Source organism: Hyaena hyaena, unplaced genomic scaffold (genome assembly GCF_003009895.1).
Source record: "Hyaena hyaena isolate Hyena2069 unplaced genomic scaffold, ASM300989v1 scaffold_563, whole genome shotgun sequence".
NCBI classification, from domain to species: Eukaryota; Metazoa; Chordata; class Mammalia; order Carnivora; family Hyaenidae; genus Hyaena; species Hyaena hyaena.
This window is the reverse complement of record NW_024081197.1, coordinates 334,432-351,155: the sequence shown is the minus strand read 5'-3', so window position 1 is coordinate 351,155 and position 16,724 is coordinate 334,432. Positions and strand designations below refer to the sequence as shown.

At 35.2% G+C, this 16,724-nt stretch overlaps 1 protein-coding gene across 6 annotated transcripts in view; it reads right to left on the bottom strand.

Moving 5' to 3' along the window:
- Positions 1-2,937: 2,937 nt before the first annotated feature.
- SCLT1 (sodium channel and clathrin linker 1) overlaps positions 2,938-16,724 on the bottom strand; it is a 201,144-nt gene continuing 187,357 nt past the window's right edge. For 3 of the 6 annotated variants that reach the window (XM_039256271.1, XM_039256272.1, XM_039256273.1), the window contains 3 exons: positions 10,259-10,337; positions 6,606-6,701; positions 2,938-3,231 (listed from right to left, as the gene is read on the bottom strand). In XM_039256271.1, coding sequence (XP_039112202.1) covers positions 3,169-3,231; positions 6,606-6,701; positions 10,259-10,337 — 238 coding nt within the window. In that variant the 3' untranslated portion in view covers positions 2,938-3,168. Of the gene's footprint in view, positions 3,232-6,605; positions 6,702-10,258; positions 10,338-16,724 lie in introns of those variants that run through there. The other 3 variants (XR_005532487.1, XR_005532489.1, XR_005532488.1) reach the window with 2 other exon arrangements.

Genomic DNA, 16,724 nt, shown 5'->3' with positions numbered 1-16,724 from the left:
GAAAGAAACTAGAGAAGATTCAAGGTTAGCTCCATAATGTTATGCTCACATGCTGACATTCCAATATACTTGAGTGGAAGAAACGAGAGTGGTGTTTGGAGCTGGTGCACGCGAGTGTCTACGGGAATGCGGGGCACATGTGCATGTTTTGTGGTGAACCCTTGGGCTACAAAACCACTTACTTAGTATACAGAGTGTTTTCTTGGTAGCTGGGTGCGTGCCAGTGTTGTAAAACAAAATACTTTAAGAGATGCTGTCCTATCCTATGACTTTTGTTATTTAAGTATATACATATCTGTTTAGTTTCTATGTAATTTAAGTATATACATATCTGTTTAGTTTCTATGTAAATAATAAGAATGTTAACACTGACCCAAAGGCACATATTTGTACAAGTTTTAAGGGCTGGTGAGGGACAGATTTCATACATCGCAGTGGGGTACTGCAGTGTCTGTCCCCTCGCCGTGCATGTATCTATATGCATATATGCATTTTTAAGTAAACTAAAAAAACAATCACTATTTTTGATTAAAATGTTTATAAAAAAGTCCATTACAGATTTGCTATTTTGGAAAAACTAGTGAAATACATTATGGTTAAAGAACAGAATTTATACTAAAATGTTTAAAAGTATTTTTTCATTCTTCCTTGATTTGTCTGAGAGTTGGCTTGGCAGACTGTGCAGCTATGAAATATTCATATTTGCTGAATAAACGAATGGCTGAATTGTTGCTAATGTTCTCCCATATTTGGGGTGGTTACAGTGCTCACACCAGAGGAGAAATTAGAAGATTGCTGGCTGCCCCAATTTGCATATTTGTATACAGAAGGAAGAAGAGGTAATCATATCTCTTTTCTTCCTCAGGGAGACACAAATAAAGAAATATGAATAAATAAAATGAACTAGCTGTGTTGTCCTTAATTTCAGATTTACATCATTTCTTTTCACTCTTTCCTATTCATTTCCCCTGTCTCCTAAAATACAGTTCACAGAAAAATGATACTGTCTCTGTAAATGAAGGAAGGACTGACCAATATGAGAACTGTCAAAAATTCCACTACTTTTTTTCATTGAAATCATTAGCTTGACAAACTTCTCTGAAAGGAAAATAACCATGCATGTTCAGTTCCGTTGGTCAACATGGCTTAAGTCTGTTCAAATTTAGCAGAGGTAAGAAAGGCCTACTGTCTGCTTATTAGTAGCCTATCCTTTACTTGGAGAATATCTAAGAATTCAAGCAGATCAAACTGGAGACAGGGTTATCAGTATTGAAAGGTAAAGAATGGGTGCCTATGGCCAAAGTTTGGAGAAAGTGGCTAACACTGAAAGATTTACCTTGAAGACATGAGTCTGGGAAGTTCGATTTTCTTCTTAAAGGAGGATAATCATATTCCATTTATCTATAATGTTCATTTCTGAAGTGCTTCTTCCTACAGTCTCATCTTTTTTGTATAATTCTAACATCTCTAATTAAAAGTTTCTAAAAATAAATTTTATATTCTATAAACATGAATATGACCATAACTTACTACACGGAAATGAGTCTGTGAGTGACATGGGAAGGAATTCACATTAGAGAATCAAATGAAAAATTCTTAGGAAATGAAAGTAAGCTAAGTGCCCTAAATTATCATTTAACTATCATATTTGTATTACTTCATCTTGTCGCTGAATTTGACACTAGCACCCATTTGTCCCCTCCTTTAGTCTTGCCCTTCTTTAGTTTTCTGGAGAGAATCATACTGGCTTCTCCTGGTTACAGCCCTCTCATTCAGTCTCTTTCAACGACTCCTCTCCCTGAGCTCATTCAACAAATGAAGACCTCTTTTAAGGTGCTATCCTTAAAAATTCTTCTTCAGATTTTGAACAGTTGCTGCATACCCTCCGTGTGCCAGAATCTATGCTGAGTACTAAGACTACAATGAAGGGGTGCAGACATGAATCCTGCTCTCCAGGAGTTTGCAGACTGTTGGAGAGGCCATTGAAGAACAAATTTCAAAAAGTTAATTACAAATTTTTCCAAGTGCTATGAATAAAAAATACAACACACTATTACAAGAAGTGTTACAAGGGGACCTAATCTAGTCTGGAGGCTGGAAGGCTCTCTGAGGCAGGCATATTTGAGTAGTGATCTGAAGAATGTGCAGATGGCAAAGTATACACGGAGGTCCTGTGGGGGTTCTGAACTGATAGAAGTAAAAGAAGGCCACCATCAGAGCTAGAGCGCCACACCACATAAAGCTCCAAGGCAAGCTCCTATTCTCCATGGCTTCAATTCTCAGCCCCATGCCAAAGACACCTTTTCTATCTGTTTGTTAGTGCCAGTCCTAAGCTTCCGACTGCATCATATTTACACATGGATGTTTTCATGTCACTTTAAAATCAATTTATTATCTTTTATCTAGACTACTGTAGCAGTTTCCTAACTTGTTAACCAGATGCAAACTCGTGCTGTAATCACCAGAAAGCAGGGTGTACCAAGTTCAAAGTAGGAGCAGAGAATTGCTAATAACTACATGGATCTATTGAAAGCATCTAGACTGCAACAGTTCAATGCCCATGCGTTCTCAGAACTTAGGGTCAGTACTGCTTTGAGTAATAGCAAAACAAAAACAAAACCTCCCAAATGCTTAAATATCAATATTTGATAAAAACGGGAAATTGTGTAAATTAAAAATGAATCACTACAATTATACATTAATATACATGACAGCATCATTTTAGAAAGTACATAATTTATTACATTCATGAGTTTATAATAAAATGGATATTTGGGAACTTAAAAAGTAACAATTAGATGTAAAATTCTCCAATCATGGAACCTGAAATATTAAAATTCTAGCATTGTCTTTCTCATGATTAGTTTAGTTTAAAAATTATGCTCTTCCAAAAGGAAGAAAGGGGGAATTAAAAGACACATTGATGAAGGCAATGAGTTCTTCTCAGCTGGCTTTATTCTCCACTGAAGCTCAATACAGGGTTATATTTTCTTTACTTACAGGAAGCTGCCACTGTTCTCTTTTCCATAACCCTTAAAACAGAATGGAAAATGCTTATGCAAAACAACACAAGCCTTAACCATTCTCTGCAGGTTTTTACCATTTCAATACACTTCTAGTCCAACAGCTTTACCAATTCTAAAGTTCTGTGAGTGAACTATGAATATTTTAAATATTTTCCAGATTCATCATGGAGGCTGCTTTTCTTCTCTGCACTGTAATCACACTGAGCTGCAATTAAAATAGACAATCAGTAAGTAGTTACTTTTTCTATGGAAAATCTTACACTAATACAAAGTATAATGCATCACAACTTACAATTATTGCAAATAATCTGACTGGAAGGGGTCCTGGAAGAGGTCATTTTTTGTGTTCCTTTCTATTTTACTCTTGAGTCTTTAAAATACCTGTATTACACTAGAGATATGCATGTCAAATACACCATTCCATAGCTCAGAGTGATATACAGTACTTAGAATTCCAAAATATATTTCACAGATGGGCGAAAAATATCTAGATAAAAGTTAATTAGAAAAGTAGGTAAAATATAAACTAAGTGTGAGCCAGCACAACCCAAGGTTGGTAATAAGAGGATGATACATCATAGTGAGAAAGGTCTCATAGGAAAATAGTCTTTACATATCAATTGGAGTTGACATTATATACACACACAGTAAGACATAACTAACAGTACAAAAGAGTATATATATCATAAAAGTCTTCTCACTGCTGTCCTTCAATCTATAGCCCTCTCACCAGATACAACCACTACTTCCATTTTCTACTTCTAGAAATACATTCTAAATGAGAATAGATGGATGTATTTTCTCACGCCTTCTTATTTAAAACATGATAAAGGATTATACACATTTTTCATCTTGTTTTTTTCCTTCTGAATGATCTAGCTTACAAGTAGCTCCATGTGAGATCTACTTTATTCTTCTTAACAGCGGCAAACATCCCCCTGTATGGATACTCCATAATTTAACTGGTTTTCTTCTGATGGGCATTTAGATGGCTTTGAATCTTTTAAAATTACAGGCAATGTTGCAATTACTATTTTTGCATGTTTCCTTGAAGACTTACCCAGGTTCAAGTACACACTACCGGCAGAATAAACTCGTAGAACAACTGGGTTAAAGGTTATATACAGTTTTTGAGAGATACTGCCAAATTGGGCTCCAAAGAGGCTGCACTAGTACACATTTACATCAGTGATGTATGGAAGTGCCAGCTTAATGTATTATCAAACTTCATGATCTGACATGATCATGAAATGGTGAAAAATGGTATGCAATTATGGTTTAATCTTGTATTTGTCTTATGAGTGAGGATGAGTATCTTCTTAGATGTTAAAAGCCACCTGTCCTCCCTTTCCTGCAAATATTTTTTTGTCTATTCTGTTGTACATTTTTGTTGACTTGGCCACTCTTTATATATATTAAAGATAGTCCTTTTGTCACATGTATTGCAGATACTTTTCTCAGTTTTTCATTCATACACTTAGAACATATAACCATACTCCAAAGATGGATGAAGAATGTACAAAAAGGTTTGTCAGAATAGCACATTTAGAACATGGAGGGCTCAGTACAATGCAGTGTTTGTGCGTGATGCTGGGCTACACTGGTAAGTATGCTGTACGTAGTAGAGGAAACAATAATTCTTTAACTCCTTTCTTTCATTAAGTATCAGGCCCTTAGCAGAATAGTCTTTCTAACAGCAGTTTTCAGTTTTTAGGAGAAAATGGGAAAATTAGAAAGAATTCAGAGAAAGCAAAGATAAAGATTTTAAAAAGCTAATATATGTCTAAATAAAGGAAGTTGATAACTTGGACTCATTTAAAATAGAAAAATTAATTCCAGGGTATAAATTCCTATCTGTGAATAGGAAAATGCTCAATGATTACTTTTCATCTTCAAATAAAAATGGGAGGGAAGGAGAAAGCTTAAGGAAAAACTGTAAAGTGGTTACTGACATAATATTAAAAAAATCTCACAAAGAGGATGGCAAAATGTTTGTCATTAGTTTAAAACACAGAAGAAAAATCAATGTTGTACTGTCTGGGTTTCATTCTGTCAGGAGGGAGACTAAACTAGCTGCCAACTGGATTATCCAATTAAAGTTCTGTACTCTGTGTAGAGGACAACTACGGAACTTAAGGCAGTTGATTTTAAGTAGGCATTTTCTTTACCATATTCTTTAAAAAACGTAAACTTGAAGATTTAAGGATTGTGATAGAAATTTAATTTCTTATATAACTACTTACTAACCACTTTATGATTATACTAAGTGCTTATATGTGTTAATCCTTTTGCTTTTTCAATAACTCTGTAAGGGAGGGGTTATTATGCTACACCAAACATGAAGAAACAGAGGCTTAGAAGGGCTGAAACTGCCCCAAATCACATGGCTACTTAATGGCACCAGGCTATTTGCCAAAACATTTGTTCTTAAATTACTGTCCAGGACACCCAAAGCAATGGTTTCTTAAATGATTATTTACTTACTCCATTAATTCATAAGTTCATAAGAGTTTACTTGGTAAAGCTCTGATTACTTTCAAGAGGAAGAACAACAGAAGGGCAAATTAATGCATTTTCTTTAAGTGCCATGCCATGTTCAAATCAGAAGCAGATTAAAAAAATCTACAAATATACATAAACTGAACTTAATGAGTATTTAGAGCTGCTTTACTATGTATGAAATGCTATAATATCTGTACATATTAATTTTGATTATAAACACTGTTTCAATCAAATATAATTAATAAGTAGTAACTTGGTTTCTCTGCCTACCTATATCTATCCATATATCTGTCTAAACTGTTTCCAGCCTGTCTTTACAACCACTAAATGATCTCACTTTTTTCCTAACAGGAGGGACTGTTGCTCCTACTTTAGAACAAATGGTGCATTTCCTTTTATAATGTGCATATATTATGACTAATTACCCCTTAGTATTTTATGGATATTCTGCATTTTCTACTCTACTTCCTAATGGACAACTTTTATATAGTATTTTAAATTTATATGATTATATACAAATGTGCATTAAATGAAGGTAACCTATAGGCCAAGTAAAATTTTCCATTTAAAGTCTACAATAAAAACAGTGCAATTTGAAGTATTACATTCAAAGCAATGTTTTCTACTTCCAAATCTTTCAGTGATACATGCCTAGACAGAACAAAATTCTAGAGCAGTGCTGTCCAAGATAACTTTTTGTGATCACAGAGTTCTGTGTATGCTGTCCGATATGAGAACCATAGTTACACAGGAGACATCCAGCCAGCGTTAATGAGATTTTCAAATTGTTAATTTACTTAATTTTAATAATTAACTAAAATTGAAACAGCTGCTTATGCCTAGTGGCTACCATAACAGGCAGCAGAGGTCTAGATTTGGGTGTCAATTTAGGAGACCATGTTTACTTCTGCTTTTAAAGTTTACTATTTCAATCTCAAACATTAAAAAAACAAATTTTAAACAGTTTAATCAAGCAAAAATAAAACTACTAGCTCTCTGGGAGCTTTTGAGGAACTTTTCTTATCTTTGATCTACTCAGACTATTTACTATCCAGGGATAATGAGGAAGCTCCCTACCTGCTGGGAAGCTGAAGCCGCCCTCTGTTCTGCCTGACTTAGACGCCTTTGAAGTCTGTTGGCTTTTTCTTGATGCTCTAGAATTAGTTTTTCATTCTGTTAAGGGGAAATATAAACAAGTTAGAAATCTGTATGTGACAAGGAAAGGCTTTGTGGAATAATCAATAAAAAATCTGAGTATCATTTTACCCCTTATAAAATGCAAAGATGGATCTCCACATTAATTTTCAAATTGTATTTTGACTAAATTGTTCTTTTTCCCCTCTCCATGCTACCAAAGAAAGTGAATCAGAGGTTAAGAACAGACTTTCAGTATTTGATATTAACCTTGAGATGCTAGATCATTGCTTCAGGATCACCAGGAATTTGAAAACACAGGCTGCTGGGCCTCCCAACTAGAACTTCAGTAGGATGGGATGGGTTGTGAGAATCTGCATCCCTCCCAAGTTCTTAGTTGGTGCTGATGCTGTGTGCTGGTGCATTTAGAACTACTATGCTATAGGGGCACCTGGGTGGCTCAGTCGATTAAGCATCTGACTCTTGGTTTGGGATCAGGTCATGATCTCATGGTTTCGTGGGTTCAAGCCCTTGATGGGCTCTGTGCTGACAGTGCAGAGCCTGCTTGGGATTCTCTCCCCATCTCTCTGTCCTTTCTCCATTCATACTGTCTCTCTCAAAATAAACAAAACTAAAAAAAGTAACTACTATGCTATAGCAAGCTTCTAGAGAAATTAGGACATTGCCATTCTTTTACTTAACATTTTAAAAAATGTTTACTTACTTTTGAGAGAGAGAGAGAGAGGCAGGGGAGGGGCAGAGAGAGAGGGAGACACAGAATCCAAAGCAGGCTCCAGACTCTGAGCTGTCAGCACAGAGCCTGACGTGGGGCTCAAATTCATGATCATGACCTGAGCTGAAATCCAACGTTTAACTGACTGAGCCACCAGGTGTCCCGTGACATTGCTAATTTTAAAGTTCACTTAAAATTCAAGGAGTGGGTAGCTCCGCTGGTTAAGTGCCTAACTCTTAATTATGGCTCAGGTCATGATCTCACAGTTTTGAGATTGAGTCCCATGCGAAGCTCCACACTGAGCATGGAGCTTGCTTGGGGATCTCTCTCTGTCCCTCTCCCTCACCCTCTCCCTCTGCCCCTTCCCTGCTCATGTGCATGCTCTCTCTCAAAATAAATAAATTAAAAAAAAAAAAATAGGGCCTTTGCTGATGATTAAGGTGAGATTTTTATGGTGGATCCTAATACAGTATGCCTACTATCTTCATAAAAAGGGGAAATTTGTACATAGACACTGACATGTACAAAGGGAAGACCACTGACATGTACAAAGGAAGACACGGAGAATACCATCTACAAGCCAAGCAATGCCAGAAGCCACTAGAAGGTAGGCGAGAAGCACGGAAAAGATTCTCCCTCAGAGCCCTTAGAGGGACCCCACACTGCTGATTTCTTGATTTTGGACTTCCAGCCTTTAGAATTGTGAGACAATAAATTTCTGTTGTTTAAACCATCAAGTTTGTAATATTTGTTAGAACTGCCTCAGGAAACTATATGGACATCATGAATATAAATCTGTCATAATATGCTGTCAGGCAGACAAGCTCAAAGAAACTATCAATTAAAAAAATGCACTAGAGCTCTCCATACATACTAGCCTGAAAAGAAAGTTTTGTACAACTAGAATTGTTATGTAGTTTTCTGGCACCTGTCTGAATTGAGAGAATACCAGTCTAATTAGAAATAGTAAGAAAAACACGTTTTCTATGAAGAACTACATGGTTCCCAGGTCCTAACATATAAGTGATAACAGTTAGTGTCATGCCTAGTAATAAAAAATACTGAAATAACAATATACTGCTAAAATGAGATTGTTTTGTTGTGCCCAAAAGCAAAATTAAATTTTATGAAGACAACCATATTGGCCATTTCAATTTACCAAGATATTTAAATATATAGTCTTAAATTTAAAAGGCACATCATTAACACTAGAGAAAACTTGGGGAAAAAAAATCCCATCATCTATAATAATCATTTTCATAGGTATCATCAGACTACATATACTATCCTTTTTCCTATGGTTAAGGCACAGTCCAGATTAGGTAAATCATAATATATACAACTGTTCTTTTTCAACTGATCAGTTTGGTTGCTTTTGATGTTCTAATATTATTAATATTACTGTGTTGACTATCTGCATTTAATTTTTTTTTCATATTTTAAGTAATTTCCTTAAGTACAGATTCCTGGAAGTAAAAACTACAATAAGTATTTTGATGCTTATTGTTTGTTTTCTAAATGGCTCATATCAATTTATAATGCTTTAAAACCTGAGAGTAAGTATCTCACTGGGGCTTTTATAGATGGTCACAAAAATATAGTGGACCATAATAGCCTATTAATGAAAGTTCAACAAATACAATAGACATTAGAACATCAAAAGAAGAACTAGAGTTCTAGAAAGCTCTAATCATAATCTAGAATTGTTAGCTTTTGTAAAAAGATTCAAAGAGAAAAATGATGAGTTTTTGCTGCATTTAGTTCCAAAGCGTTAATCTCGGGGTGCTTGGGTGGTTCAGTTGGTTAAGTGACTTTGGCTCAGGTCATGATCTCACGGTTTGTGAGTATGAGCCATGAGCTGGGCTCTGCGCTGACAGCTCAGAGCCCGGAGCCTGCTTTGGATTCTGTCTCTCTCTGCCCCTCACCTGTTCGTGCTCTGTCTCTTTCTTTGAAAAATAAACATTAAAAACTAAATAAATAAAGCATTAATATAACAGAGTATTTTATTTTATTTTTTTAATGTTTTTTATTTATTTCTAGGAGAGAGAGAGCACGAGCAGGGGAGGGTCAGAGAGAGGGAGACACAGAATCCGAAACAGGCTCCAGGCTCCGAGCTGGCAGTCAGCACAGAGCCCGACGCGGGGCTCGAACCCACGAACCGCGAGATCATGACCTAAGCGAAAGTCGGACGCTTAACCGACTAGGCCACCCAGGCGCCCCTATAACAGAGTATTTTAATGTATTCCAGTAGGGGAAAGAAATTTCTACATATCTTTTGTGTTGAATTAAAACCAAAAAGAGGAAGGGGCATCTGGGTGGCTCAGTCAGTTGAGCATCTGGCTTCGGCTCAGGTCGTGATCTCATGGTTCATGGGTTCAAGCCCTGCATCGGGCTCTGTGCTGACAGCTCAGAGCCTGGGCCTGCTTCGGATTCTGTATCTCCCCCTCTCTCTGACCCTTCCCTGCTCACGCTGTCTCTCTCAAAAATAAATAAAACATTAAAAAGTAATGTTTTAAAAAAAAACTAAGAGGAATGGGCTAAAACGTATAATCTCAGACATGTTTAGAAATGAAGGGGATCTTAACACATTTTCTGCAACACTGCACAAGTTATATTGGTGAAACTGAAATAAGAGCTCTACCTTTTGTCATTTACATATGATGAATCACTGACTTTCAATGCTTTTATTCACATTATAAAATGTGGACTTTTAGGATTCTGGATGATTTCTCTACAAGGAATACTCACATCTGTATGGTCATTTCTAAGTAGAGAATTAATTTGGAGTTGGCTCAGGTAAAATTCTGTAATTTGTGTATCAAGCTGCAGCAGAAAGTACTTCCCTGGAGAGTCATTATCTTACCTCAGCTACCTTTTCATTTGCCATTTCCAGCTGAGAAAGCAGCTCTTGGGTATGAAGTTTCTGTCGACTCAGCTCACTCCTATTAATCAAGAGACACCCCCCCAACCAAAACCATTAATATAATTGTCCAAAAATCTAACAAAACAGAATTTTTTAGTGAGATATATATATTCATGTTTTGAACAAAAATATCTTATGTGCAAAGTAAAGTCTCTTATTAAAAGACTATACTTTACAGGACTCATTACTTTATAAACTGCACATGTATTTGGGAGACTGGCTGTACAACAATGTGAATACACTGGACACTATTGAACTTTACACCTAAAAATGACCAAGATGGTAAATTTTATGTTATGTGTATTTTAATTAAAAAGATGTTAAAATATTAGGATTTATGTATATTTTACCACAAAAAGCTGAAAAAAAATCCCCATACACATATACTCGAAAAGCACTCAAGTGTCAATATTTTTAGGTATTATTTGAGGTTTTATTTGGCATTAAAATGAACATATATTCACATTAAACAGATATAGCATTTGTTATTATAAAATCTCATATTAAACAGATATAGTGTTTGTCACTGTAAAATCTCAAACAGATACAGCGTTTGTCATTGTAAAATCTCATAAGCTACAGTGATTCTTAGATAATCACTTCAACATCATTTCAGTGTAATACATTCAGGATTGGTATTTATGTTTTGGTTGTATATGTGTATATGGTTGTATATAGCTATATTTTACACATTCATATCCTTTATGCTTTAATAGTTGGATTTATCCTATGCATAGTGCTGGCTTTTTTCTTTTTGTTTTTTTAATCCAACATATAAGCATTATTTTGCTTTTGGCCAAAAGTATTTTCAAGAGTCTCAGTTCAGAAGCAGGTACAATGGGGGTACCTGGGTGCCTCAGTCGGTTCAGTGTCTAACTCTTGATTTCAGCTCAGGTCATGATCTCACAGTTCATGAGTTGAATGAAGCCCTGCACTGGGTTCTGTGCTGACACTGTGGAGCCTGCTTGGGAGTCTCTCTCTCTGCCCCCCCCTACTCACGTACTCTCCCGCTCTCTCTCTCAAAATAAATAACTTTTTAAATAGTAGAAAATGTAGCCTTAAAATAATTTTAAAAAAGACCAAATAAATTTCTGAGTATTAAAATACTCTGTTAATTCAGGACTAGTTGTTATCCTTTGATCTTCTGCTTAAATAAATCAACAAATTAACACTTCTAAAATAACTTCAGCTTTAAATTTTTTCCAATGAGCTGCACATTATAAAAACTTGGTAGTTCCCTCAAGTTTCCTACATTTGAATGAATAGTTGTTAAAATCTTGAGCAAGCAATCTGTTATAAATACATAGGAGAGAACAAAAAATAATGTCACCCACAAATCAATTCCACAAATATTTAATGAACACTATGGGCCAAGAGCAAGGTATATGGTAGTAAAAACACAGTTATTGCCATACTAGAACTCAGAGGGAAATGGCTTATTCTAACTCAGTGGCTTCATCCATACACAACACTGACAATGAGGAAGGAGACTGAGTATCTATCATTGATTCTGTGACAGACAAACCCAAATGGTTGATCTTTGCTTTATGTTGGTAATAGTAATGTAGAATAAATTGCTGTGCTTACTTTAAAGTACGTTGTGTAGCTTAAAATTAATGCTGCCCCTCAACATGACATAACAAAACAAAGAAAGGGAAAATGACTGAAGTGGTCAGTCTTCTAGTCCAAATGTAATTAAAGGTAAAATAATGCATATTAGTGCTGATGAGAAATAACCTTTGAGTACTACTGGGAGTAAAATGATATAGCGATCCCATTTATAAAGTTAGCCAACATTCAGTTTATATAGAACCTTTTCAGAAAACACCTTCTGCATAACTTGATGCCTAAACCACTTACACATGACAATTTATAGGATAGTAATAATTTCTAACAATTATTATTAAATAGTAATAATTTTCCACAAAATTTAAGACCACAAAGATCAAATTATTAACAGGTATTTTAAATCCGTGTAACTATTTATTCTGTTGTGCATTAAGCTCTGTAACCCCCACTGGACGGTGAGAAGTTTGTTATTCATCTTTGTAGCCTTACGATCTGGTACTAAACAGGACTTGGCAAGTAATAACAGTGAAGATGATGGTGATGTGATAATAACAGCAAATGCTTTCATAGTGCTTACTATACTCCAGGCACTTTGGGTATTTTATTTAAATTAACTTATTTAGTTTTCATGATAACTCTATGAGATCCCCAGTTTTACAAATGAGAAAATTTAAAAACAGAAATTTAAATATAAAGTTTCATACAGGTAGTCCAATCGTAGAGTCAGGATTCAATAACTGGGTCCTTTTGTTCCAATGTCTGTGTTCTTAACCACTCTCTACATTGCAACATGGCAGGGAATGGCTAAATGTTAGCTGAGTGAATATGTGAAAGAATATATATGTGTGAGTTTGTGTACTAAACAATCTAGGAATATAAATATTTACAAATTCACTTAAAAACCTAACAAGTTATATCTTTATTTCTGACTTTTTACCTAAAGTGTTTTATTCAAATTTAACATGTCTAATATCAAACTTTTTGCATTTCCCTGAAAACCTATTTCTCATCTTGCCACTCAATTAACAAAATTTCTTTTTATTTATTTATTTTGAAAGAGAGAGAGAGAGAGAGAGAGAGACACCAAGCGAGCAGGGGAGGAGCAAAGAGAGAGAGGATGAGAGAGAATCCCAAATAGGTTCCGCACTGTCAGCACAGAGCCAATGTGGGACTTGAACTCATGAAACTGTGAAACTGTGACCTGAGCCAAAACCAAGAGTCGGACCCTTAACCAAACTCAGCCACCCAGGTGGCCCTTGACACTCAATGTTTTATAGTGACAACATCTTTGCCCTCACTGCCTATGTTAAAATAGGCACCTCAATTCTATTTCTCACCTTCTCTTAAATGCAATATCTAGTTTGCCCCTAAAGAGACTCTTCCTTTGCAAAGTCTCTTGGATCTGTTCTTCATTTTTATACAGTGTTAGTATCACAACTCAAGTTCTTATAACTTAATTTTTAGATGTATTACAAAAGCCAATTGCTCAGGCTTCTCAATATCAAGTGAAAAAATTATGCAAAGTACATCACATTGCACAAAGAAATAATTAATATAGTGGTTTTCCATGTCTAACCCACACATTATGAATGTATTTCTCTAAGTCACTTTAATAATTTACTTCCTTAAGCAATAACTTCCAGTGGCTTTCTGCTATTGGACAAAATAATTCAATTCCTGAGAGTAGCATTCAAAATCCTCCAAAATTTTGTATACTGTATTTTTCCAACCTTATCTCCAGTAGGAATCTTCTACTTCAGTTAGGTTCTCACTGTCCCACATATAAACCATATATGCAATACCTTTAGGCACATGTTTATGCCATTTTATGTTTTCCTTTTTTTTTTTAAATATTTCCCTTTAAACTCTTTAAGATTCCACATTTGCCCCCTTCCTTTTTTACTTCCTTCCATACCTCCTTCCTTTGTTCATTTTGATCTAGTCAGTTCTCTTCTCAAATTAAAGCTTTGATAGTTATTTTATGTTACAAGACATTTAGCAATTCTCTATTATGCTAGTCATTTATATGTGTGTGTGTAAGCAACATAACATATATATATACACACACACACTTCCCCAAGTATAATGGGAACTTTTAAAGAGGGGATTGTTTTTAGTTTCCACAGTATTTACCACAGTGTTTTCTTTACATGTAGAGTACCAATAAACATTTGCTGATTTATGGCTAAATTTCTGTAGAAAACCTGGCAGTTAGAAAATTTTATTCCCTATTTGTTCAACAAACACTTACTGAGGATTCTACCCCAAAATATATTTTAGATAAAGGTTATTTTTATTTATTTAGATTTATTTATATTCTAGCTCTTTCTAACAAAGGATTTGAAGTGCCTAAGAAAAGGTTATTTTTCTTTTATGCATTTCCTTCAATCACACTTCTGAATGAAATTTTAGAAGGTATTAAGGGGGTGGAGACAAAAGTGATTTTGCCAACTCTATCCCCTGAGACCTTCCTAGAGCCTGCCTGTCAGTCCTCAGCAACTCCTTATTTCTTTGTCAGGATCTTTCACTTCAGGGATAAAGGTAAGACGTGGGAGGATGATCCAACTCAATGTATTACCCATGAGAAATTTTCTCTTCATTAAAGAACATAATTGAAACCTAGATCATTAGTGATTTAGGATAAACATAAAATAAGACTTTTCAGAGTGTTTCACAGTGGTATTACACTTGAAATACTCGCCAAGTAAAGCTATATAATTTCTTCATTGGAAATTTTTTTTTTTAATTTTTAAAATGTTTTTATTTATTTGTGTGTGTGAGAGAGAGAGAGAGACAGCATAAGCAGGGGAGGGTCAGAGAGAGAGGGAGATACAGAATCTGAAGCAGGCTCCAGGCTCTGAGCTAGCTGTCAGTACAGAGCCTGATGTGGGGCTCAAGCCTGAAGCCTGACGCGGGGCTGAACCCACGAACTGTGAGATCATGACCAGAGTCAAAGTCAGACACTTAACCAACTGAGCCACCCAGGCGCCCCTGGAAATCTTTTAAAACAGAAACATTCTTACCTATCAGGGATGATTTAAGTGTAGCCTGCCAGAAAGTAAAGAGATGGATCACATTTCATTTCTGTACATTATGGCACTTAAAGAATATTTTATTTATTTATTTAAATGAAGTTGTACCCAATTTCTCTATAACTTCTAGCATATTATATAATATGTTACAAGGTTTAAGGTAAAATTACTGTCTTCTACCAATTTTTTCTTTTTTTAGAAAGAGTGCCCATGCACATGCAATTAGGGGAGGGGCAGAGAGAGAGGGAGAGAGAATGTTCAGCAGGCTCCACACTCAGTGTGGAACCTGATGTGGGGCTCATTCTCCTGACCCTGAGATCATGACTTGAGCTGAAATCAAGAGTCAGATGCTCAGTCAACTTAGTCACCTAGGTGCCCTTATCTTCTATCAATTTTAAGTGTATATGAATGAGGAATTTCTTCTACCGGAAATTGCTTAGCCCATCAGTGTTCTAAATACTTTTAGTTCACTTATATAATTAATGTATATGTGACAGAAAAATCATAGCCATGCTTATAAAATGAAAATCCAGTTGTAAAATATAATTGCTTTACTGCTTTATGTGTAAGTAAAATTTTACAAAACAATTTAGCAAAGTAATATATGCTATATCTGTTAAGAAAACATTCAATGCTTTAGTAAACAAAATATAATCAACATTGATAAAGTCATCAAATTAATCAATATGAGGTGAAAGCGGGTGGAGGTTCAGAGATAGGATACGTGTATGTTCATAAGCACCCTGAAACTATCTTCAAGATCTTGTGTGCTTATCTTTTCTGGAAAGAGGATCCATAGATTTCCTGAATTTTTAAGATTTTACAAGGTCTGGAAGGATAAGGATTTTGTCTGAATCTGTCATCTAGAATATACTAAGTTTTTTCTTTCTTTCTTTTTTTTTTTTTTTAGATCTCTTTGTTTTAAAGTATGACCACACTGATTGGAGTGTTTCAATGTTGAATGTCTTTCTTACACAAACCACACCCATAATGGATCATCTATAATTATTTCCACTTTTGGCTTCATAAATGTGGTTGAAGCATTCAGGGGCACCTGGCAAGCAATCCAAATACAGAATTCTCTAAATTGTTATAGTATTCCCTCTATTCTTTTAGAGTTGCTTGTCCCAATGTACTTCAACAGCGATTTCTCCAAAGTAAACAATTCAGTTTTCAAAGAAATAATAACTTTCTGTAGTCATGTATCACTGTTTTGTTTAATTATGTATTTCTAATACAAGTACAACTGGCATAACTTGGTTTGGGAGCAAACATAGGGATACTCGTAAAGCAAGTGACAGATAACAACACTAGAGGGAAGTCAACTAAGGCAGGGGTACGCGGAATGCTGTGGACACTGGTCAGCGTTCTCTGCACAGAAATTTAGTTCACAGGTTAATGTTGTTATATGATTAAGTGGACATCAGCCAAGAGGGTTTTCTACCATACCTTAACTTTACTACAGTACTTTATTATTACTTTAAGCTTGCAAAGTAGTTATTATTCCCATCTTTTAAGTAAAGAAATTAAGACTCAGAAAAGTTATTTAATATTCCTAAGGTCATGCAGGAACAATGAAAAAAAACATGATGATGAAAAAATGGGGTTCACACCCAGTCTTTAATCAAAATGTTCTCTCACATCACATTGCCTCATATCTTAAGCCCAATCAATTATAAAATATATTAGTAAAGCATATCTGTGGCATCATGTAGTATCAAGACCTAAAAGGCAAAATGAAGATTCTCTAAAAAAAAATTTAATCCTAAGTATGTAGCAAAATGGTCAGTAATTACCAAGATTGT